Raw genomic sequence first — 26,957 nt, 5'->3', positions numbered from 1 at the left:
CCACATGCCTCCAATCTATACTGACCATAGAGTTCAACATAATTAAGGTTGAGCTCTTCCATACCACTCATAATTTTCCATCATCCACTCCTCAATCAATTCCCAGGTACACCTTAAGATACATTGAGGCCCACAAAAGAAAGTCTGCCTTTCTCCTAGAGATTAATACTGTGTTGACAAAAGGTAAAATGTCTCTTTTGTCTTTTTCTTTTTTGGCTTGATAATGTAGAATTATATTTTTTAAAATGTGCCTGAGAATAAAAAGGTTGAGAATCACTACGTCAGTAATCCTACTAAATTAATCTTTGAAATTCTTACTTTCAAACTCCTGGGTCCTTAAACTAGTCTTCATTAACTTAATTTTCTATTATTATCCAAAGGAAAAAACATACTATTAAAGAAGAAATTTGAGAGGCTCTAAGTCAATCTCCTCCAGGTGTTAAAGTCTGGCAGCTACCATAATAAAATTTGACACCACCAGACGTAATTTTCTTTTATGTATCAAAGTTTATAAAGTCTTTAACAAAAGAGTAAATGTCTTTAACTTTTAGCAACGAAAACTGGGAATAAACTTGTTGCAAAGCATTTTCATTTTTCAGTTTGGAGAGTTTTGGTAATTAAAAAGTATATATTTCTGGACTCCATACTCCTTAAATAAGAATTATTAAATATCTTAAATATCTCAGTGATTTGAAAACTTCTGCTAATGGCAAAGTGGGTGGGTGGTACAGACCAGCACTCACCTGAGAACTAAAAAACGTGGAAGAAACTACTAAATACATGTAATTTTGGGATGGCACTAAAGAACTACCAGGGAAGTAAGAAACTGCAGGAATAAGATTAGACATGAGACTTAACCTCTGGAATTTGGAACAATTTACTAAGAAGAGGTATTTGTTAATTCTTAAAGCAAATACTGGGCAAGAGAGGCTTAAGACAGTTTTTGACAAATTTATGGGACTAAAGAGAAAAGTACTAGAATTAAGGTCTTTCCAAGGAGCAGGGGCCTGATAAGTCTCCCAAAGTCCTAAGTCTTAAGGGTATCCTCTAGGAATAAGAGTGAAAAAATATAGACAGACCTTCACAGGGACTGGTAATCAGGGATTGCCAGTGTTCCTGGCCTAGTCACCTGTTAGAAGGAAAGGCAAATCCTCTCTGGAAGATATCATCCAGGCAATCTAATTATCTCTACAATTTTTTTTATATATAGTGTCTGCTACTTGATTTTAAATCACCAGATAAATGGGAAGACATCACCAAAACCCAAGAGAAACAACTACCAATAGAAAAAGGTCACCAGGGGATCTAGATAATGGGGCTTTCTCTAGAACCAGAGGAAGATAATGAAGTAGACCCATAATTTGAATAGATAATAGCTAGAAGTTTCCCAAAATGTGAAAAAAAAAAAAACCCCACTACGCTATAGATTTTTAAAAAATACTGCAAACCCCAAACAGGCTATATACATACAAAATCACACCTACACATATCATTCTGCAACTGCTGCCAGCGTAAGATAAAGGCATAAGTTTTAAAGGAGTGAGAGAAAAGAAGGGAGGGGAAAACACATTACCTTCAAAGAGAATTAAAGTGAAAGCTTACTTTTCAACACAACAATGGAAGACAAACCATAACAAAATATCTTCAAAATACTAATAGAAAACAACTGCCAACTTAGAATTCTATATTCAGTAAAAATATCCTTCAAAAATGAAGGCAAAATAAAGACATTTTCCAACAAATTAAAAAAACCCAGAATTTGTCACTAGCAAAAACATACTAAAAGAAATACTAAAAGGTTCTTCAGTCAGAAGGAAAATGATTCTAGAGGGAAACCTAAAGGACAAGAAGGAATAAAAAAGTAATGAAAAGCATAAATGTGTGGACTAATCTAAATAAAAATTGACTGAAACAATGGCCACATTGACTACACACAGAATTCAAATGCACGGCATCAATACCATACACGTCCAGAAGTAAATAAACAGACAATGCTGTAACTCCTCAGCTTGTCCAGGAAGTGGGGTGAATACTAATTTATATTAGCCTTTAGTAAGTAAAGTATGCATATTGTATTAACAGCTGACACAGTAAATTTTAAGACAAAAAGCATCACTAGATATAAAAAGGGACATTTCATAATGTTTAAGTTTCAATTAACCAGGAAGAGTATAAAAATTTTAAATTTGAATGTATGTAAAAACAAAGACTCAAAATATATAAAGCAAAAATTGGTAGATCTAAAGGAGACAAATTCACAATTATCCTGGAAGATTATAACACACTTCTTTCAGGATCTGATAGAATAAAAGGCAGAATAGTCCATAAGAATATAGAGGATTTGAGAACACAATTAAATAAGATTAATTTGCAGACTGGGAGTGCATGGGAGGGGTACTCTTCCAAATGTGCAACTGTCTTCTAAGAAAACAAGCTCAAATGCAAGACAACTGTGTCCCATAATAACCTACCACGTAATGAATATGAAGAGAATGTATTAACAAAATTGGAAGGAAAGAATTCTAGGTTTTGAAACCCATTTTCATAACTTGTCTCTTTTTCAAAGAGAAATCAGTAAACAGCTAGGTTTCTGTGGACCAGGCCGAGACTCCAGTGCTGATATCTAGATTTGTAATCTGTAGCTAAGTTCCAGGATCTCAGGGCCAGTTCTAAGGTGACAACTAGTCCATGGGGCTACTGCCTACATCATCGATCATTTTTGGGAAACAGGCTGGGAGCACTTTCTACCTCTTGGGTGGAAGTTACTTGCTGCCATGGCAGAGAATTAATAAAAGAGGGAACATACTGGTTACCTAAAGATGTCTGTGAATGTTGAGGTAAGCCTGCAGACCTGATTTGCCAATCTGAGTGAAACTGTAAATTTAAAATTTTTTAATCCAAGTTTCCACATGCTAATAAATACTATAAACAATAAATAATAGTGACTTCCCAAAGAAAAGAAAAAAAAGAGTCCTTTCTTTGTGTCTTTAATGTCAATTTTCACAAAAACTTCTGGCTTCTCTTCATTATAGACCTGAATTGTCTATACTTTTTCCTTGATTTCAGTGTCCATAGGGTGCCTAGACAACAAAAAATTTTCTTAGCACTCTACTCATTAAGAAATTCCTTTGGTCAATAGTGAATATTTTTGCTACCCAGGGCATGAAAAACTCAACAGGCCTAAATTTATAAAGCTGCTTATCCAAAACATGAAGCCAGAAAGATTGTCAAGGCATCTCCTTGCATATTTACTACTATTTTCAGGGGCTTGACGACCCTAGTATCTGTCAAGTAAGCAACCACGGCCATCATACGGTGCTTAAAGACTCTCTGCAAAGTATCTCTCCATATGTGTAACTGGACATTGGCTGTGTGATCCAGGTATTCATACTTCTGACTAGATAGAGGAAAGTTGGCTTTGGTTACCTCCTGCTTCTTGGTCAAGCTGTAGCCTCTCAAAACTTTGTATCTCCATACCATGATCATGGCACTGGGCACTCAGCTTCCCCAGTATCAGATTTCTGATGTATACTGAGTTGTGGCTTCCAGTTTAAAGCTTTTCTAAAGTCAGTGGATTTATAGTGTTTCTGTTTAGTATGAATTTTCTGGTGTTTTATAAGGTTTGATCTGATGGTGAAGGCCTTTCCACATTCTGCACATATATATGGTTTCTCTCCTGTGTGAATTCGATGATGCTCATGGAGTTGTGACTTCTTAATGAAGGCCTTCCCACAGTGACTGCATTCATATGGTTTCTCCCCAGTATGAATTCTCCGATGTCGATTTAAGTGTGATTTCTGGATGAAGGACTTTCCACATTCAGTACAAATGTAGGGTTTCTCCCCTGTATGAATTCTCTGATGCATAATTAGTGTTGATTTTCTTGCAAAGGCTTTCCCACATTCACTGCACTCATAATGTCTTTCTCCAGTATGAGACTGCTGATGTATATGGAGGCCTGACTTCCGAGTGAAGGCTTTTCCACAGTCACTACATTTATAGGGTTTCTCTCCAGTATGAATTTTCTGGTGTGTAAAGAGATTTGATCTGTCAGTGAAAGCCTTTCCACATTCAGCACATCTGTAGGGTTTTTCTCCTGTGTGAATTTGCTGATGTACATGGAGCTGGGATTTCTTAGTGAAGGATTTCCCACAATCACTGCATTCATAAGGTTTCTCTCCAGTATGAATTCTCTCATGTGTAATAAAATGTGACTTGTGGAAGAAGGCCTTCCCACATTCAGTGCAAACATAGGGCTTTTCTCCTCTATGAATTCTCTGGTGCATACTTAGTGTTGACTTCTGAATGAATGCTTTCCCACATTCACTGCATTCATAATGTCTCTCTCCAGTATGACATTTTTGATGTATCCTCAGCCGTGACTTCCAGGTGAATGATTTTCCACAGTCACTGCATTTATAGGGTTTCTCTCCAGTATGGATTTTTTGGTGTTTAATGAGATTTGACCTGTCAGTAAAGGCCTTCCCACATTCAGTACATATATAGGGTCTCTCTCCAGTATGAATTTTCTGGTGTATAATGAGATTCGTCTTGTGAGTGAAGACCTTGCCACATTCTGAACATATGAAAGGATTCTCTCCTGTGTGAATTCGCTGATGCACATGGAGTTGTGACTTCTTTATAAAGCACTTCCCACAGTCACTGCATTCATAAGGTTTCTCTCCAGTATGAATTCTCTCATGTGTAATAAAATGTGACTTCCGGATAAAGGCTTTCCCACATTCGGTGCATACATAGGGTTTTTCTCCTGTATGAATTTTCTGATGCATAATTAGTGTTGATTTCCTTGTGAAGGCTTTTCCACATTCAGTACATCCAAAATGCTTCTCTCCAGTATGAATTTTTTTTTTATGTACATTGAGGTTTGAATTCTGTGAGATGTTTTCCCCACATTCACTGTATTCATAGGGTTTTTCTCCAGTATGAATTCCCTGGTAGCTAAACAGATCTGACTTCTGGATAAAAACTTTTCCATATTTATTGCATTTATAGTGATTCTCCTCAGTATGAGTTTTCTCACGGTTTGACCTGAGGGAAAAGTCCTTCTCATATTTAGCGCATATATAGGGTTTCTCTCCTGTATAAACCTTCTGAGGTACAGGAAGTTGGGAGTTCTGGGTGAAGACTGTCTCACATTTGCTGCAATCAAGCTGTTTCTCTTCAGTGTAAATACTTTGAAGTGCAAAGAAGTGTGACTTCTGGGTGAAAATTTTTATACAATCAGAAAATAAACAGAGGTTCTCCCCAGTATGAACTTTTTGATGTTGAATGAGAACTTGCTTATGACTCAGAAGTTTCTTACATTGATTACATTCACAAGCATTCATTTCTGTATGAGAATTCATATGAGTGAAAATATTACTACATCCCACAATCTCATCAAGATTTTCTGTTGCATTGTTTTCATTATAATTACATGAGCTTACAATAGGCTTCAAACTCTTTCCAAAAGAGTCATGGCTACAGAGTCTTTTTCTTGAAGGAACAAGGTGTGTGTTTACAGGAACTATTTTCCCAAGGTCCTTACACTCACAGTCCCTCCCATTAGTTAGTGTTTCCTTGTTGATGAAGGTGACATGACTTAAATGTTTGTTCTGGTTTCCCTCATATCTCCTTGTCTGTTCATCACCTTGCCACAATTCTTCTAAAATGGAATATGGGTCATCTCTTGTGAAGAGATTAATTCTCTCAAACTGGACTGAAACTTCTTCAGACATTCCCTGTAATGAAGTTTTGAAGCCAATATTCCCACCTAAAACAGAAAGAAAAAATAAAACATATTACGAACAGTTAACAGAATACAGAAGGAATGATACATAGAGCTGATTCAGGGTGAACATGGAAAAATAGGAGAGGCTCTATATAAATATAAATAACAAATATATATAAATATGTAAACATATAAGTGTAATAATCTATTTATATGTAATAATATATAGTAATAAAATGAACACTTATGTTACATTTACCATATGATAAACAGTAGCATTTAGATGTGCCAGGCATTGTTCTAAATTCTGTCTTAATTCATTTAAACATCACAACCCTTTGCTGTTGGTATTATTATTGTCCCGATTTTACAGATGAGGAAATTGAACCACAGAAGAGTTAAGTAATTTGCCAAAATCAAATGTTCAGTAATTGGGGAAGATAAGACTCAAACTGAAGCATATCAGGTCTACGTATGTAGCAGAACTACACAGTAAGGTGCCGGAAGAACAAAGTGACAAACTTGTGGCTTAAAACAAGTATTTCTGAGTCTAGATTCTTATTACCCTTCACATATAAATCCTCACTAATCTCCCTGCTTTCTCTTTTCCTTATTAACCACTGTGCCCTAAATACAAACTCATCTCTGTATAGTAAAACTGTTGTAGCCTCAGTCACCCTGACTTAGCCAAACAGTAAGTGGATGTCTATGACTGAATTCTTTAGCCCTGGTTGGGGTGCACAGACACATGCATCTAATAGGAAGCATCTAAGACCAGAAAGGGTCAGCCATCTGAAGCAGAGACTGAAAGTTGTCCATCAAAATCTGTCCCCTTCCTTCAGCAGTATTAAGCTTGTGGCCAAGCATATGGCTGCCTCAGAACAACAGATCTGTCCAGCCTCATTTGACACTAGGTGAAGCCAAGTAATTCAGTTCTCACCAATCAAATGGGAGTAAAAATCATATTTGTTGTCACAAGGCCAATGTCTTAAGGAAGTGTATGTGTCTCCCACAACCCTCTGCTCTTCTCACTGCTATATTCCAGACTTGCAGCACCTAGCTCTCCGCAGCTGGCAATGCCCTAGGCAGAGGTCAGAAAACTATGGCCCTCAGGCTAAATCCAGGCCCATACCCAAAAGCAAAGAATAGGTTTTAAATTTTTGAATGGATGAAAACAATCAAAAGAATGATAATACTTCATGACACATGAACATTATACAAAATTCAAATTTCTATGTCCGTAAAGTTTTTACTGGAATACAGCCACACTCATTCATTGACATACTGTCTACAGCTGCTGTAAGGCCACAACAGCAGAACTGTGCAGCTATGACAGCAACCATATAGCTCACAAAGCCTAAAATATTTACCTCTTGGCCTTCACAGAAAATGTTTGCCAACCCCTGCTCCAGGGGTTGATGGTGCAATGACGTTCTAGTAACATCACTGAATAGCCGTTGGAAGCAGAGTTGCCTGGCAGACCTGGACCACTCACCTTATAACTGTCATGTGATGGGTCAGTGTTTATGTTCCCTAAGTCACGGTTTCTCAGGGTCTCTTAGTGACAGGAGTTTGGCTTTACTCCAAGATACTATTCTTGCCCAGAGTAAGAATCACTAATGTTCCATACTCTGGAATAGTGTATAAGATATAGTAGATTCTCAGTAAATATTTACATAATAAATAGATTATACAGGGCTGGACTTATGGCCGAGTGGTTAAAGTACTGCACACTCCATTTCAGCGGCCTGGGGTTCGTGGGCCCAGATCCTGGGTGAGGACCTACTCCACTCATCAGCCATGCTGTGGAAGCATCCCATGTACAAAGCAGAGGAAGACTGGCACAGATGTTAGCTCAGGGCAAATCTTCCTCACACACACAAAAATTATACAACTCTCTTATTCTACTAGAGTTCTTGAACACAGACAGTCCAACCTCACATCCATTTTATTCTCTCCAGAGCCTCGTCATGTCCCCATACACATTCTTTAACTGCTATATTACATTTTTACTCACACATATTAATGGCTTTTCATTCATCCTGAGGACATCTAATACTGGATTCCTAAACATGGATTTTGACCTTTCACAAGCTTTCACTTTCTTTAGCTTACAAACCCATTGCTATGTCTGACAACATTTACATTACTACCAACAACGTTCAAGGTAAAAAAATGCGCTGTTAAAAAGTTTAATTACACATAATTTCTGTCCCCAATGATTCACTCATTCAATAAAATAGAGAATCATAATTCAGGCCAATAAAACATGCATATGTAAGCTGTCTTTCCACTGGTCACTACAGGATATTTTACTACTGAATCCAAACATATATTCTTTTTCCTTTTCCCCACTAAGCTTCCTTTCTCTGATCCTCTGTTCCTAAGCAACATTCGTTGTTATTCACAGATCATTTACGGTTTTATGCTCTAAAAACAAATCCAAAATCTCAACATAACTCTACAGAGGCTTTCTTTTCTTTTAAATTAAAAAAGGCAAACAAAGACTAGATATCCTGAGCCACTCCTGTTCATGCTTAATTGGCACAGACCTGCACCAGAATAAATGCTCAATGCACAGAGGCTGAAATTTTAAAATTTCATGCAGTTATCTTCCCCTTTCCACAATTATTGGCCCTTTAAATTGCTCTCAGCAGAAATTTTTTAAAATCCTTCTGAAATAAAAAAAAGTAACCTCCTCTGCCTATCACATAAATTCAAGACTTAATTTTACTAAACATTCTCAACAGAAACATTAAAAACCAAAAACAGGGGTAAAAGACTCAGTTATCACATAATTTAATGGTAATTTTCTCTGAGCTTCTGTGGGTTGGAGAATTAGAAAAGGAAAAAAGCACTGTGTGTCGTAATCATTAGGGCCAATTCAAGGAGCAAGGGAGACCTGAGCACAAAGGACAAGTACCTATATTATCTGAATAGGCAGACAAATCACAAAACAATCAGAGGGTCAGATGCAGGGGGATTATTAAAGAAAAGGTTAAAATGAAGTAAATGTGATTATGGAAACTAAACAGAGACAAATGTGAATTGCAAATATGAGGCATTTTCTTTCTGTAGCTTACAAACCCACTGAGAGAGGAATTTGTCATGTGTTAGATAACAGGAAGTAACTTCAGTTTTGCTCCATACAGCTACGACAGGATAAACACAATGTTTTAAGCAATGAAACCTATCAGCAGCATCTAAGATGAACTACTGGGAAAAAAAGAGAGACCAGCATATCCAAAGAGGGTTAGAATAATCCAGGCATGAGAAAATACAGACATGGTTTTAGGTGGTATCACTGGAAAGTAAGAGGAGGAAGGTATCTAAAAGATATTTCTAGAAAGAGAAAAACTAGTAGAAAGAGCAGAAAGAACTGTTTGAGAAGATGAGTCACATGGAAAAGTCAAAAATCACAGCAGAATATGACAAAACTGCGCTTGGCATCTGCATTGTAACTGCTCTTCCTCCACCAGCGGCCACCTGATGGGCCCTTACACACGTAAGGTATCAGCAGTTTCCCTGAGAGTCCATAACAGGGGCAGTGCCTGCTTGAGACACAGAAACAACAGGGACACAGTAAGACTTGTTCCTGTGAGCCTGGCGTCACTCACAACTTGTGCTGGAATTGAGATGCATGATTCAATGTGAGACACACAGAGTTCCAGGCCAAGCCACACAACCCAGGGCCACTTTAAGGAGGGTTCCATCCCTTACATCTGTCCCTAACTGCCAATTACAACTTCCAACTTCAGCTGGTTATAAAAATGACAGAGCCTTGCAAAAGTCACCTGCAAAGGAAGAATGGACTCCATTCCAAATTTGGTTCAGATGTCAAGACCGAGATGCAACACACACACCGAGAAGATATGAAAAGGTTCACTACTCAGTAACGAGCTTTTAAGGGAGAGCTCCAAGCAGATCCGAAAGGGGCTTGAGAGGGCAGGAAGAAGAGATTGGCTTGGTTTTTTATGGTGGTTGGGGGTGAGGCCAGGCTGACCATTTCCATGCAACCTCCCACCAGCAGCAAGGGAGGGAGCCTCTCAGCTTTCTTACCAGTTTGCCCAGATATGGCGCAGAAGGCGAAGAAAGAGGGGTGAATCTTAGAAGATATCAGCAGTCAAACGTCAGAAATGAAGTCAGAATCTATTACAAGATACATGATAGGGGTTGGCCTCGTGGCCGAGTGGTTCAGTTTGTACACTGCACTTCAGCAGCCCAGGGTTTCACTGGTTCGGATCCTGGGCGCAGATGTGGCACCGCTCATCAAGCCATGCTGAGGTGGCAGCCGACATAGCACAGCCAGAAGGACCTACAACTAGAATATATAACCATGTACTGGGGGGCTTTGGGGAGAAGAAGAAGGAAAAAAACAAGACTGGCAACAGATGTTAGCTCAGGTGCCAATCTTTGGGGGAGAAAAAAAAGACATCATAAGATGTTGGAAATATTTTGTTACTAGAGAAACACAAATTAAAACAATAATTGGAAATTAAAATCCATTAGATTAGCCAAATTATTAGAAATATGGGCAGGGATGTACAGAAACTGATCCCTTTGTACACTGAGGGGATTGCAGAATGATACATCCAATCTAGGAAACAATGTGGTTAAACTTAAGTCAAATAAAGTATGAGTGTAGCCAGGGATGAAGCAACCCACTAGTCTCCCTGAGAAATCCTCGTTTCCTATAAGAACAGTTCATGAAGAATTTACTCAGTACTGTCTGCAGGAGCTAGGAAGCTGGACGAGTAAACTGCGGTATACATCTGCGGAACGCTATGCATCAGTTAGAAGCAATGAACTAGAAAAACACATTGCAACCTGAACCAATTTCAGGCTCACAGAGAAAAAAAGGAAATATAGCACAGTACCATTTCCATAAATTAAAAATGCCAACAATTTAAATTTTACCCCACAAATTCAAGGATAGATAGCAAACATATCAAATATATTAGAGCAGTTGCCTCTGGGAAGGGTAAAAATTAAGTATGAGTAGTGAGGATTAAAAGGGATCAATAAAGAAATAAAATAAGAAGGAAGGTTAAACACATTGATGATGACATTAACTACAAATTGAGGACTCTAACTCAATTTCCTGCACGAGTTACAAAAACTTTTGTAAAATATCAAAATAAATTAGTTAGAAAGACCAACTCAGTGTTGTGTTACACCAGCCAAGTAGGATGAAAATGTCAAGAAGCAAAATTACCAATGTCATATACAGCAAAAATCTGTCTTCTAACGTAGGTAGTGATACCCTCAAGGTCAACAGTTGGAGGAGACGCATGGGAGAGGATAAAATGAGGCCACCTTTAGATGACAAGTCTGAAGCACTAAGGGAACAGAGAGAAAACGAAAAGAAACCAGTAGGAGTGTGACCAAAGGTAACTTTTTAAAAAGGCAAATTTATGAGTACATGAATGCGTAAGAAACGGATCTAAGACCTTGATGTGACGGAGGTAAAAAGAATAAAAAAGCTAGAGAAAGGGAGAAAAAGCAAAAAGCAGGATCCTAGATCCAAAGTACCAGTAATTGTAGCACAACCCTTCTAAAAGGTCAAGGAAAGAAGATACTGATATGGGGAGAGGCATTTAGGTATCCAACGGGCCAATATCAACTCTATCCATGCAGTTCCAGAATTTTGGAATGTTACAGAAAAGTTCTATCAACAGCACTTCGAAGTTGCCAGCCTCTGCCAGTACAGCTGCAGTTCAGTCATACTGTCCCCATGCTCCTGATCCCCTACTCACCTAGACAGCTCTGACTTGAGATTTCACCATCCAACAGACACGGCTCTTCTCCGTGCTCCAAGTGGAAAACGATTTCTGGTTTGGGAACTTGACACCCTATTAACGATAGAAGACTTGGTTTCAGAGGCCATACAATGAATCACTCCCTTTACTTTTCGGAAAAGTTCATGGGCACAGAAGTGTATTCATAATACCCAAAAGAGATGATTAAGAACATAGGACAAAATAAGGACAAAACTTCAGATGTCCTGCAGTCTTTAGAAGTCCCACATACCTCAGAAATCCCATAGATTTCAGAAATTCCACTAAGAAAGAAGATACTCTCAATTAGGCACAGCCTTACACCCAGCAGGGCTGTGCTTACCCACTGAGAGCAGGTTGAAATAGTTCTCCAGCGTCACATCCCTGTACAGGCTTTTCTGAGCGAGGTCCAACTGCTGCCACTCCTCTCTGCTGAAGTCTACAGTGACATCCTTGAACGACACAGATCCCTGTAAAACACACTCCTATTCAATTTGAAGGATCAGGATTGCAGAATGGGACCAGGATACTTAGGAACTTACTTTTAATCATTTTTAATATGATACAACATATATGGTTCCCACTAAACACCTATATTTTACATTATTATTTTTAAGGAAAAAATGAATCATTTAAAATATCATGCCATTCTTTCTATGGTACTACTAATATTCCAGTTTTTTGTTTTGTTTTTATCTGTGTGCTGGTTACAAAAGGATAAGCTGTAAAACTTCAACAAGCTGTATAAACATGATTTGTACTTTCTTTTCTATGCATGCCATATTTCATTAATATTTTACTTAAAAATATATATATACTCTGCCATTCATTTTGCACTCAACAACCCAGAGTAAATCAATTCCTTCTTTTAAAAAGGTAATCAAAATAGGCTCTTTTTTCAAAACAATATGGCACTGGCGTAAGGATAGCCACATAGGTCAATGGAATGTAATCAAGAATACAGAAATAAACCCACATACTTATGGTCAATTGATGAACATGGGTGCCAAAACAGTAAAACAGTCTTTTCAACAAATGGTAGTGGGACACGTGGATATCTACATGCAAAAGAATGAAGTTGGACGCCTACCTCATACTATATAAAAAAATTAACTCACAATGGACCAAAGGCATAAATATTCTTATGTTTAGCCAAAACTTAAATCTTGTGATGCTGGATTTGGCAATGATTTCTTAAATATGAAATCAAAAGCACAAGCAACCAAAGAAAAAATAGATAAATGGGACTTCATCAAAATTAAAAACTTTGTGCTTAGAAAGATACAATCAAGAAAGTGAAAAAGACAACCCGAAGACTGGGAGAAAATTTCTGCAAAGTATTTACGTGCTAAGGGCCTTATATCTAGAACATATAAAGAACCCCCACAACTCAATAAAAAGACAAATTATCCAATTAAAATGGGGGAAGGATATGAATTACTCCAAAGAAGATATACAAACAGCCAAAAAGCACTTGAAAAAATCCTTAATATCTTTAGCCATAAGGGATATGGAAATTCACATCACAAAGAGATACCCCTTTAAATTCACTAAGATGACTATAATCAAAAAAATGTTCGGTATCATTAGTCATCAGGGAAATAGACCTACTAGGATGGCTACAATAAAAAAGATAAGCGTTAGTGAGGAAGTGGAGAAACTGGAACCCTCATACAATGATGGTGGGAATGCAAAATGGTGCAGCCACCTAGTAAAACAATCTGGCAATTCCTCAAAAGGTTAAACATAAGAGTTACAAAATGACCCAATAGTTCCACTTCTGGGTATATGCCCAACAGAAACGAAAACACTTATCCACATAAAATTTATACATGAATGTTCATAGTAGCAATATTCATAATAGTCAAAAACAGAAACCCAACTGTCTGTCAACTAATGATGGATTAAAACATGTGGTATGGGGCAGCCCTGTGGTGTAGTGGTTAAGTTCAGTGCATTCCACTTCAGCTGCTGTGTTCACAGGTTTGGATCCTAGGCACAGACCTATACCACTTGCTAGCCATGCTGTGCACTTGTTAGCCATGCTGTGCACTTGTTAGCCATGCTGTGGTGGTGACTCATGTACAACACAGAGGAAGACTGGCACAGATGTTAGCGCAGGGCAAATGTTTCTCAACAACAACAAAATAATACAGTATACCCATAAAATACAATATTATTTAGCCATAAAAAGGAATTAAGTACAGATACACGCTACAGTGTAAATGAATTTTGAAAACATGCTAAGTGAAAGAAGTCAGTCACAAAAGGCCACATATTGTACGATTCCATTTATATGAAATGTCCACAAGAGACAAAACTATTGAGACAGAAAGAAGATTAGGGGCTGGCCTGGTGGCATAGTGGTTAAGTTCATGTACTCTGCCTTGGTGGTCCAGGGTTTGTGGGTTTGGATCCTGGGCACGGACCTACACACATTCATCAAGCCATGCTGATGGCATCATACGTACAAATAATGGAGGATTGGCACAGATGTCAGCTCAGCAACAATCTTCCTCAAGCAAAAAGAGGAAGATTGGCAACAGATGTTAGCTCAGGGCCAATCTTTCTCACCAAAAAAAACAGAAGAAGAGGATTAGTGGTTGCCTAAGGCAAGGAGCAATGAAAGGATCAGGGGGTGACAGCTAAAAGGTACGAATTTGGAGGTGGAAGGGCAAAGAAAATGTTTTAAAACTGTGATGATGGTTGCACAACTCTGAACATACTAAAAATCATTGAATGTACACTTTAAATGGGCGAACCGTATGGTATGTGAAGGGGGCTCTTTTGAGGTACTGCAATTTCTGAATTGGCCACAATAGCTTGTGGCAGTCCAACGTTTCTCGCAAGAATAACTATAAACGCCAGAAGAAATAGTGAAATCATCCATTTGAAAGCACTGGAAAGCTGTTAGGGACTAAGACTCTGGAGAGAACACTGAAGATTTAAGCTAACTTCTGCAGCCACTTTTACACTGGGAGTATTCACCAATTCTGTTTGTGGGCAAAAGGTGAGAATCCAGCTTTGAACCAGCAGAAGGCTGCAGCTGGGTGACAGAGAAACAAGGGGAACTCAAACACACAGCAAGTTTTCCCCTCACGACATCTGCAGAATTCTAGGGCTGTGTGGGCAGAAGACTAAAAACTTACGCAGATAGCCTCTGAAAAGCAAAGCAAAATTTTAGTAGTCTGGTAAGAAAACAGAGTTGGGCATAAAGCAGGAGGACTATCCACAGAGGACAAACTGGGCTCTCAGCAGAAAATCCTGGATGGGCAGGGTGAACCAGAGGTAGACTGAGTCTTATTAGGGCCTCAACTTAGCCCTGAGTCAACTCAACAGTGCCTGAATGGATAAAGGTGTTCATCCTCCACTCTATCTGCTAAGAAACGGAAAGATGAATCCTCTGTTGGGAAAGATATCATCATCCAGATCCTCTACAATGCTTTACACTCCGTTTCACACAATAAAAAAAAAATTATACGCACACCAAAAGACAGGGCCAAATATCCAAAACTAGAGAAAAAATATATTCAATAGAAACAGTCCTACAGGGAACTGGAGTTAGATAAAAGAAGGACAATTTCATTAAACAAGTGGAATTTATACTAAAGAATCAAATGAAAATTCAAAAATTGAAAAATTCACTATCTAAAATTAAGAACTGAGATAGGGTTAACAGCAGAATATGGAATTACTGAAATGGAAGACAAGCAAATGGAAAATATCCAAACTGAAGCACAGAGATTTTTTTTAATGAAAATAAACACAAGAGTATGGGACGTGTCACATGTATGACAGTGAAAAGGAGTAACATACTGGAGTCTGAGAAGATAAAAGGGAGAATATGGGGCAGAAACAATATTTGAAGAGGTAATGGTAAATGACACCAACCCAAACATTCAAGAAGCTCCTCAAATCCTACTTTAAAAAACTGTAAATACTGACTATGCAAAACAGTAATATCTTGTGAAGTTTAAAACGTACGTAGAATTTAAATGGATAAAAATAATAATGTAAAAGTAAGAGGCAGTAAATGGAATTAAGGTGTTTTAGTATCCTAGAATTATTGAGAAGAGGTAAAATAATACTGAGTTAAAGATGGATATTGTAATATCTAGGGTAACAATAAAAGAATATATAATGGACAAGTTAACAAAGGAAAAAATAAAATTTTCAGTAATCTAAAAGAAGGTCAGGAAAGGAATGGAAAAATAATATTAAATAGTTCAAATATAAAACTAATAGTAAGGTGGTATATATAAATTCAAATATATCAGTAATTACATTAAATGTAAATAGACTAAATATTCAAGTTAAAAGCAAAGATTCAGACTTCCAGTACTAAAAAAAAATACAGTAAGTGTATTTCACGCTATTCCTCCTGCTAAGTACCTAAAAACCTAGAAAAATACATAAAGCATCCATCCACACCCTTTGCTTTCTCTCAAGAGCACACTTTTCTGACAGTGAAACTAATTTTAGCATCTTTTGGTATCTTGATAGCCTAAAATTTCCCAAATCTTCAAGTCTAGTTCCTTTTTGCTCAACAGTTCTTCTCTCCATCTATGTCTTAACTCTCACATTTTACTACATGCAGGAAGAAGAAACCAGGCTGCATATTCAAGCCGCTGCTCAGAAATCTCCTTAGAGAAAAATCCAAGTTCATCATTGACAAGTCTGCTTTCCACATAACCATGGGAAGAAATTCAGCTAAGCTTTCTGCCACTGTGTGACAGGGATGCCCTCTTCAGTAACACGTTCCCCACTTCCTTCTGAGTCTTTACCAGTTGTACCTTTAACATCCATATTTCTATCAATAGTCTGTTTGCAATAATTTAGGTATTCTCTAAAACAATGCAGAGCTTTTTCTACTACGCTCCTCAGACTTCCTTCTGAGTCCTCTAGCAGAGTGGTTAACATCCATATTTCTACTACCAGGCTCAAGGAAATCAAGGCTCTTGCTATCATGCGCTTCAAAATTCTTAGTTTCTACCCATTACCAAATTCCAAAGCTACTTCCACATTTCTAGGTATTTGTTATATCAGCACCCCACTTCTGGGTATCAAAGTCTATAAGTTTCCTATTACTGCTGTAACAAATTACCACAAACTTAAAATAACACAAATTTATTATCTTACAGTTCTGGAAGTCGGAAGTTCAAAATGGGTCTTACTGGGCTAAAATCGAGGTGTGGGCAGGGCTGCATTCCTTCCAGAGGCTCTGTAGGAGAATTTACGTCCTTGCCTTATCCAGCATCTGGAGGCTCATGGCCCCTTCCTCTATCTTCAAAGCCAACAGGGTAGCAGCTTAAAATCTGTCCCTCTTTCTGACTCTGCTGCTTCTGTCTTTCATTTATAAGGACCCTTGTGATCACACTGAGCTCACCCAGGTAATCCAGGATCATCTCCCCATCTCAAGATCCTTAACTCAATCCTACCTGCAAGTCCCCTTTGTCATGTGAGGTGACAGACTCACAGGTTCCAGGCATTAGGACATGGACATCTTTGTGAGCCATTATTTTGCCTACAACATCCAGTAACAGAAAACGCGATGGTCGAAGTAAAAAAGAATGACTTCAAAATTCTGAGTAAAAATGATTTACAATCTAGAATTATACACCCAACCAAGCTATGAAGTTACTGAGGGTAAAATAAAGACATTTCAAGATGTGCAAGGTCTCAAAAAATCTGCTTCCCACACACTCTTTCTAGAGATCTACTGGATGATATGCTCTAAAAATGAAAAGCATACATTAAGAAAGAGACAGAAAACAAGAGATCTAACACTTGAGAGACATGAAAGGAATTCCTAGTACCATGCCAAGGGGAATTCCCAAGTCAATAAATAGTGAGTACCAAATAGAGAGAAACCAAGCCGACCGAAGACTATAAGAAGTTTCTTTAGAGCTGAAATGAATAGCCTACTTTCTGGAGCCAAACTTCCTGGGTTTCACTCCTGGCTTCACCATTTACTGGCAGCGTGATCTTGGGCAAGTCACCTAAGCTCTCTGTGGATCTGTTTCCTCCTTTGTGAAATGCAGATAATGATTATAGATACCTCACAGAGGCTGTAATTAAATTAGTTAACAGAGAGAGAGAGCTTATAGTGCCTGGCATACAGTAAGCATTATATTAATGTTTGTGGTTACGGGCCTATTATCATCTAACATATTTTGACATACTGAGAAGACATTTATACACCTGGGAAGAATTTGGAGTTGAATTAGTGATATGTATACAGAAAATGAAACAAGTGATTAAACCAGTTATTAATTCCAGGTAAAACAAGAAGTCGTGCACAAAAGGTAAACGGTTCAGCTGTAAATATAATTAAAATAATCATCATAATAAACACACTCTATTGATTTACCCAAAATTATGATATACCTATACTAGAAGGAGGGGACATAAGAAATGTGCATGTGAGTGCTGAGGACCTAAGTGTCTGAAAGAGACTTAAATCTTTATTTTCCATTGTGGTAAGTCAGTAGATAATACCTAAAATTGAAAGCCAAGAGGCACCCATATAAACGTGTTATTCAGACATACGAAAATAAATACAAAAAGAATCAGTTCAACTGAGCTCAGGGAGATAAGTTTTGATAAGTTGGAATTTGAGGGGAAGGGAGTAGATGACAGCTGTTTTTTCCTATGAAGCCTCAAAGAACTATATGAGTAAATACAAGTTTAACTTCCATGACACTAAAACTAAATACTTACTTTTAAAAGTTAAAATGCAAAGAACAAAGAGGTAAACAATTGAAATATATATATATAAGACTACGCTTAATATATAAATAAGTCGTCCTTAAAAAAGCAATACGGTGACTTCCAATTCTGGGAAGATGGAGTAGATGCACTTGTCCCTATTCGTCTCACTCAGAACATCCACAAACCATAGACGTTATCCATAAAATAAACATAAGAAGACTCTGAAGTCACAGGAGAAAAAGGCAAACTGGCCAGGGACCCCAGAAACCAAGGAATTCCACAGCATGAGTTCCCTGAACTCTGCTGCCTCATTCAGCTCTGAACAAGGAGCTGGAAAAGACTACAACCCAGAAACACCAATAAGTGCACACAGAAAAATGCACAGAGAGGGCTGCTCTCTCTAGCTAAAAGACCAGGAAAGGGGCAACCTAGAAAGAGAGAAAACTTTTAGAGAAAACATACTTCAGCCAAACACAACAGATTGAACAAACAAAAACCTTTGGGCCTGCTCCCAGGCCCATGAGCAAAGACCCCAGGGATAGCCTAGACTCTCACACTTGCCTGGTTGAACAGAGGTGCCCCTTCACTCTCCAGAGGGGTGATGTGGGAAAAAGCCAAGTGGAGAGTTGGGGCTTTCATCCGTACATAGTAATAATGAAAGAAAAAATAGATAAATATCTCTCACAAATATGATACAAAAATCCTTAAGAAAATATTAACAAATACAAATATATAAAAAGAAATATATGTATGCCATGACCAAGTGGGGTTTTTTCAGGGGTTGCAAGGCTGGCTCAATATCTGAAAATCTGAAAATCTACCATAGCAACAGGCTAAAGAAGCAAAATAACACAACCATGTCGACTGACACAGAAAAAGCATCTGACAAAATTCAACACCCATTCCTAATAAAGCCTCAAAACTGTGCTTCACAGGGTGGTCCTTGGACGAGCAGCATTGACATCCATGAGAACCCAGCCCTACTAAATCAGATTCTGAAGTCACGTACAAGTGTGAGAAGCACTGCTTTCTAAGACAACAACAGAAAAGCTGTTAGCGCACTTCAACAGGGCTGTTGCTGAAGACACTGTCCTGTCTCCATCCCTCTGAAGATCTACCAAAGATTTTCTCAAACATCAGGAACCAGGAAATTATAGATCAAATAAGTTATCTGTCAACAATATAAACCATGGATCTCATTTCCATGCCTTTCAGGAAGATCAGAGACAATTCTACAGTTCAAAGTTCATAACTTTGTGAAACCACACAACTCACATATCTCTATTTTCCAAGTTTGACTTGGAATTGATAGTCTCTTCCTTATTTTCTCTGATCTTGGTTTTTATTTATTCTTACTTGTCCATCTTACTACATGGGTAATTAAATCCTTCCTAAAATCCACTAGAAAATAAAGAAACAAATAAATATATAAACAAATAAGTACTCACCAGGGACTTGGTCATTTCTGGCTCTTCTGGGAAGGGGGCAGTGAACTGACAAAACAGAGGGACAGAGAGACAGATGAGAGAAGGAAATGTGCCAATGTCAACATGAACACACATCAGTTAGTGTCCATGCACCTGACTCAAAAGCTTACTTCTAGAACTGCATCACGAAAAATCACCCTGCACTGCACAAAGACTTAAACGCAGGAGTTTCACCACAGAATAGTGAATAACAAAAATAGGGCTAAACCATCTTGATACCCAGTAACTGTGGACTGCTTAAATACTTTATAGGACATCCAAGGGACATAATATTATGTACAGTTAAACTACTGTAGAAAAATATGTTAAAATGCCAAGTAAAAATAAAAAGATGTACCAAACAGAATGATTCCATTTTCATTGAATAATATGTGTGTATGTACACATGTACACATACACACATATACACATATGCAAATGCATTCACGCACATACATGGAGAAAATTATCTGGAAGGAAATACACTAACATGTTAGTAGATATAATATTTGGGTGATGGTAAAATTTTAGGTAATTTTGATGTTTGTATTCACATTTGTTAGTAAAAAACAAAGTAACCACTTTTAAAGAATATAATGATGTTGCTCTGAGCTTCTGTGACCAGCCCATCCCAAGTAGTGAGAATATTCATAGGAAAGACCAAAAAGGGAGCTTTCTAGCTTTTTCACTGTTCTCCTTTGCTTAGAGGTCTTAAAATGAAACTTTCAGTGGAAATTTTGTTTTGGCTACGATGTAGTAAGTGTGTTTGGTTCTAGCTAATAACAAACTGTAAGACCTGAGCCAAGTCTCTTACTGACTGAGGCCATTGTTTTCCAATTTTCTAATGAGTTTTCGAACAGAAAGAGTTGAATGATTAGTACAAGAAACACACATATACCCTCCACCTAATTTCAACAATTAGTATTTTGCCATATTGGCTTAATCTTGCTATACACACACAATCACATGTAAACTCATACATATATTATACATACACACTTTTTTTGCTGAACCATTTGGAAGTTGCAGATGTCATGACACTTCATGCCTAAATACATCACAAAAATCTCCTAAAAGATCATTATCATGCCTGAGAAAATTAATAGTAAATTCTATCATTTAGAGTAAATTTCTATCATTTAGAGAATTAATAGTAATTCTATCATTTCAATATTCAGCTCATCTTCAAAATTCCCCAATTATCTCAGAAACACTTTTTCTTGCTGTTTGGTTCAGAAGCAGGTTCCAATCAAGGCTACACATTGGCCATTGCATCCCTTTTACCCTAGACCTGTCCTCCCCAACATTTTTTCATGAAGGACTTTTAAAATTTACTTTTGTTTTGAACTTTCATATTAGAAATATTCCTATTAAATATACTTTTCTAATACAAACAATATTTTTGGCTACTTCTTTGTTAATTTTTTTATTGTGGTATAACTTATACAAAGTACATAAATATTATAGCATTTCTTCCTATTTTCCACATCTGTGCATTTGCCATCCAGATCAAGACAGTAAACATTTCTAGGACCTTTGGAAAGTGTTAGGGCATCAAATCATTATTTTTGAAACTTGCAAAAAAAAAGTCAAGCATTTCTGAGGCCTCTCTTACATAGCTATACCTTAGGGTAACCAGACACTTCATAAAGGAGTTTCCTTTTCTCTTTACATAATTATTCCATCTAATAAGTGAAGGAATGGTAGAAATGGAAATGTCCATTTTGCACCCTTAACAAAATAGTGGATCTAGGAAACAATCATCAATGGCTGCTCCATCACAGAAAGCGACAACCAGACAGTATGTGCCTCCTGATGGAAGTATACAATACCACCTGGGAAGTAGTCTTGCCCCCAAAAAACAAAAAAGGAACTTGAATCTGATCAAGTCTCTAAATCTACCTACCAATCTAACCCACCTAAAATGGTATTTCAAAATGTACTGTAATTTTTTTAGGTGTATAATAGCACAGTGGCTTTTTTTTTTTTTTTTTTTTGGTTAGGAAGATTGGCCCTGAGCTAACATCCATGTCTGTCTTCCTCTACTTTATGATGTAGGATGCCACCACAGCATGGCTTGATGAGCAGTGCTAGGTCCACACCCAGGATCTGAACCCACAAACCCTGGGCCACTGATGCGAAGCATACGAGCTTAACCACTACACGACTGGGCTGGCCCTGCACTGTGGCTATTTTTATTACAAACACTTACTTTTAGATTTATATAATGAAATATTTATGGATGAAATGACACAATGCTTGAAATTTTCTTCAAAATAAACCATCAGATGAGAAAAAATGTGGGAGAAGGGAAGGTACAGATGACAAACAAACTGGGCATGAGTGATAATTGTGGAAGTTGACTGAGGGGTATATGAGGATTCATTATACTATTTGCTCTACTTTTGTATTTTTGAAATTTTCATAGTTAAAAGTTTAAAAAGTTGTTTTTTAGGTAATCAGAGAAATCTGACTATAGATTGAGTATCAGATGATATTAGGGAGTTACTGTAACTTTTATTAGGCAGGTAATGCCATGGTGGCTATGTAAAAAAAAAACATTGTCCACATCCGTTGTACTTGCACACTGAGTATCTGTGGGTGAAATGATATGGTATTCAAGATGTGTTTTAGAATATTCTCTCCCAAACAAAGTAAGTGGGAAGGAATAGGTGAAATTTTCTATAATAAAAACTTGAAAATAAAATCTCTCCCACTATAGGAAACAGTCTCGGGGTACACTGTTCACCTTGCACTTTGTTAAAAGGGTGAGGCAGGTCCAGCTCCCAGAAAATTCCTGCTTCTGGGACTCACTCTCCCCATCACAGGAGCTGTCACATTCCTGCAGAGCCAGAATATGAGCTGGGTCTGGGCCCAAGGGACAAGCTCTCCTTGGCTGGTGTGTGCACAACAGTCCTCACCTCTGTATATCTTAGAACTCCAATCTTCCCAGGACCCCTAAGCTGAGAGAAGATGCAAAGATTGCCAGCAATACTGGGCCAAGGTGGGCTGGAGTCTGAAAAGAGATCCTGAAGGGCTCAACTAGGTGGAGTGATCTCAGGGCTCTGTGGAAACAAAGGGATCCTGCAGAGAGAGCACCACAGTGACAGCCACTCAGCCATCCTCCCAAGAGTGCACAGAACAGTACGGAACAGGGTGGCACGGGGCAGATACAAGGAGTGAGCCGAGTCGATGTACACTTGAACCCCAACTCTTCCACCTTCAGTCTCAGTTTCCTCATCTTTACACTTTTTAGATAAACAAATCTATTTTATAAAACTTGAAAAGCACTCAGCCCATGTGTGACACATAAGAACTCATTAAATATTAGCTATCACTATTATTACAAAACCAGTAATCCACAGAGAATGCAATTACTGTATCAAATATCACCTGACTTCACAGGCCCTTCAAGTCAGCAACAACTCGGGCACCTAATTCCTCACTCCCACTCCTCAATCTGCTACAACTGGCAACTGCTACACACTGACCTCCCCCCAAGAGCCATTACTCATGCCTCAGAATCACTGGTTTCCACGTGCTGCTGCCCACAGGCCCCAAGTCACTCATTCTACAGTCCCTGGAGACAAAGCCTCCAATACCTCTGCTCTGACAGTCCTGGTTCTCCACTAATCAAGCCCATGCCCTGCCAAGGAAAAACTTCTCTTGCCTGTTTCCTCTACTCTCAACACTTCTGGTTACCAAACGTGTGCTGTGTGCTGGGGGGAAGGGAGAAGGGGCCCCCACAACAAGTAATTCTGCAACACCAGCTGGGTGTCCTACAGTTTTACTCAATTCTGACCCAACTATTGGACTTAGCATCAGATCACACAGGTTAAGGGCTTAGTCCCACAAAACTGCTCCATCCCATCTTCTGATGCTAATCACAAGTCCAGGTTGTTACTTATGCTTCTGACCAACCAGGCACAAATAAGAGGATCACAGGACCTTGTTCGCCGGCTCCATTAATCTGCTAGAGCAGCTCTCAGAACTCAGGAAAACATTTTACTTATTATTATTAGATTACCAATGTGTTATAAAAGAATACAAATCAGGAACAGCTAGATGAGAGAGATGCATAGGGCAAGGTATTTGAGAAGGTATGGACCACTCTCCCAGCAGCTCCATGTGCTCAATCCAGAGGCTCTCCAAATTCCATCCTTTTGGGGTTTTATGGAGGCTTCATTACATACGGATGATTGATTAAATAATTGGCCATTGGTGATTGATTCAACCTCCAGCCAGGGGGTGGGTTTCAAGTTCCAACCCTCTAATCATTTGGTTGGTTGCCCTGGCAACCAGCCCCGATCCAGTGGTTACCTAAGGGCTTTCCAATAATCACTTCATTAACATAAACTCAGGTCTGGTTGAAAGGAACTTATTATGAAAAGTGAAAAACACCTATTTCACTTTTATCCGTCGGGAGCTATCTCAGGAACCAGGAACAAAAGATGCCCTTATAGCTCTTCTCACTTAAGAAATTACAAAGGTTTTAGGAACTATGTGCTGGGAACCATGGACAAAGACCAAAATATATATTTCTCATTATATCACAATATCACATACCTCCATTACTGACCTCCACACCTTTACCACTACCCACGGTGCATCTCCATCAGTAATCGCAAGAGCCCCAATCCCAGACACACCTGTACCTGCAACGGGCCCTGAGAAAGCACTCACACACAACTCCATCACTCACACCCCTAGGCCTGCACCATTAGCCCTTCCCACAAAGTTACACACACACACACACACACACACACACACACACACGGAGGAAGGAACCCAATGAACAAATCTAGGGATATTCTTGAATTGTAAACATAAATTTAAAAATCTAAAACACTTGTAAATCCAAAGCATGTGTGAAAGAACACATTATTTACTGAGAAAGTTAAGAAACAAGATGCCTCATCTGCTCAATGAAAGCTGAATGGTATCAGAAATAGCATCTAAAAGACCACTTCTCTGTTAGGGCCAGAGAAAGACATTTTCAGAAATAAAAGCACTTACAAAGTATCTCTATCTTTATCTGTGGAAAATATCTAAAACAGTATTCCAAATAAATGTAAAATGAATCACATAACAAATCTCAAATAGAAAAATACTGTTCGGGAATAATTTTTGCAAGAGATATATAAATATAAAAAGGGACAACGATGATGTGATATGGAGGCCATTAAAGGGAAAATTAATAATGTCCTATGACAAAACATTTCTAAATATCTCAGGAAAAAACAGAGGTTATATTGGATATAGAATGGAAATAACGAACAGAAATTTCATCAATCCAATGAAACCACGAAAAAGAAAAAGCAGAAAATAATAATGAACTAAAATAAATAGTAAACACTAAAATGGAAGACATAAGTCAGATAAATCATTATTCCACTAAATTGAAGAGGGAAAATTATCCTATTGACAAACACAGACTATGGGTTGGATTTGAAAAAACCAAAATGTATCTATCATTTACTAGTAGTTAACCTAAACAATGAGACAAACAGGAATATAAAATAAAGCCCTGGGCAAAGATACATCATCCAAATGCAAAAAAAGTGAAAGCAGGGATCGCAATATAAACATCAAGGTGAAATCAAGGTTAAAAGTGCATTTTTGTTGAAAAGAGGAATCCTTTAATAATAGCACCAATAAATGAAAAAATTATGCAAAATGCATTAATCCTTAGGTGTATGTATGCCTCTGCCCCAAACACACAAATCAACCTAGCAAAAAAGCACATAGAACTACAAAGAGAACTGTCAGTGACAGATTATTACTATATCTCTTTCAGAATATGATGAATCAAGTAGAGTACAAGTAGGAAAGAGAAAGAAGACTTGAAAAATACAAGCAGCCTACATTAATATACATAAAGACAACTTTGAACCATACAAACAGAAAATATACTTTCTCTTATATCCATTGAACAAAGTTCACTGTGCAACTTGGCTTCAAAGAAACTCGATAAATTTTTAAAAGTTGAGACTTTGCAAGCCACATTTTATGAAAATACAATAAAATTAAAATTAAACAATTAGAACATATCTTAATAGTGGGAAAATGAGGAAATTCTCCTACATAACTCAGGATCAAAGTGGAACATCAAGTTGAAATTTATACATTTCATAGATAAAGATGTATTTAGAGAAAACTTTATACCCCTAAATGTATCCAGTATAAAACTGGGAAAATAAGGGAAAGAATGACAATTTACATCAAAAGGAAACAGTATCAAGGACAGTATCTAAAAAGGAAAAGAGAAAATTAACATAAAAAGAGTAGGGAGTATAAATACAACCGGTACTTCGAAATGGTCAAAAAAAATAAACCTTAAGATGTCTGACAATAAAAAAGAGAAAGACGAATGACATAAACATTATATTAGGAATGACAAAGTAGCTACTAATCTGGATACAGAAGGAATCAAAATAAGCTAAATGGAAATATATGCAACCCTAAGGCATTGTATTTTTTAAATCTCTAGCAAAACAAATGATGATAATAAATCAGACATAGAAACAAACCAGTAAGCATAAAAGAGAGACGAAATCAATAAAGATACAACATCACCCACCCCTCAGATCCATCATTACAGACCCCACAGTTATCCTCCCCGACGGACCCCACAGACCCCACATCTCTTTCCATGGATCCACCATCAAGAACCTACACACCCCATTATCTCTTTCCGGAGATCCACCACCAAGACCCCACGGGCCCACCTCTCCATCCTCCGATCCACCATCAAAGACCACACGAACCCCATCTTTCCGTCCGCGGATCCACTATCAAGACCCCACAGACTCCATATCTCTTTCCACGGATCCACCATCAAGACGCCACAGACCCATGTCTCCGCCCTCCGATCCACCACCAAGACCCCACCGACCCCACCTCTCTGCCCGCGGATCCACCATCAAGACCACATCGACCCCATCGCTGCATCCATGACCGCCCCCGTCACTGACCCGACGGCTCGTCACGCACCTCAGAGACGCTTCTTCACTCAGCCCGGACGCGCCCATGGCCGCACTCACCTGCCGCTCACCCGCGCTCCCTGACAGCGGTGACTACGGTCACAGAACCGAAACGACCCACTTCCTCTTTCTCGATCCCTCCGGTCGCCGCGGACCCCGGCCGGCGCCGCCTGGGTTGCGCATGCTCAGCAGCGGCCTCAGGCCGGAGGTCGCGCGCTCAGCACCGAGCTCCGCCGAACCTCGCCCGGCCCCGCCCCGCCCCGGAGGCCGTCACTGGCGCCAACATGGC

The 26,957-nt window shown here is 38.4% G+C and overlaps 1 protein-coding gene across 4 annotated transcripts; it reads right to left on the bottom strand.

The window, feature by feature from the left end:
- LOC124233913 (zinc finger protein 484-like) lies at positions 1-26,957 on the bottom strand. Of its 4 annotated transcripts, XM_046651201.1 has the most exons (5): positions 26,729-26,954; positions 19,668-19,712; positions 11,852-11,978; positions 11,488-11,583; positions 1-5,773 (listed from the first exon to the last, which is right to left on the bottom strand). In XM_046651201.1, exons 2-5 carry the CDS (start codon positions 19,680-19,682, stop codon positions 3,483-3,485), a joined length of 2,529 nt encoding a protein of 842 aa, XP_046507157.1. In that variant the 5' UTR covers positions 19,683-19,712; positions 26,729-26,954; the 3' UTR covers positions 1-3,482. The 4 variants fall into 4 exon arrangements, with proteins under 4 accessions (XP_046507157.1, XP_046507159.1, XP_046507160.1 ...); XM_046651203.1 differs by lacking the exons at positions 19,668-19,712; positions 26,729-26,954 and adding an exon at positions 10,947-11,070 and having other exon boundaries at positions 11,852-11,871; XM_046651204.1 differs by lacking the exons at positions 11,488-11,583; positions 11,852-11,978 and having other exon boundaries at positions 26,729-26,957.

This window comes from Equus quagga, unplaced genomic scaffold (genome assembly GCF_021613505.1).
Source record: "Equus quagga isolate Etosha38 unplaced genomic scaffold, UCLA_HA_Equagga_1.0 270_RagTag, whole genome shotgun sequence".
Lineage (NCBI taxonomy): Eukaryota > Metazoa > Chordata > Mammalia > Perissodactyla > Equidae > Equus > Equus quagga.
The sequence above is the reverse complement of the archived record's forward strand: the minus strand, read 5'-3'. Positions and strand labels throughout refer to the sequence as shown.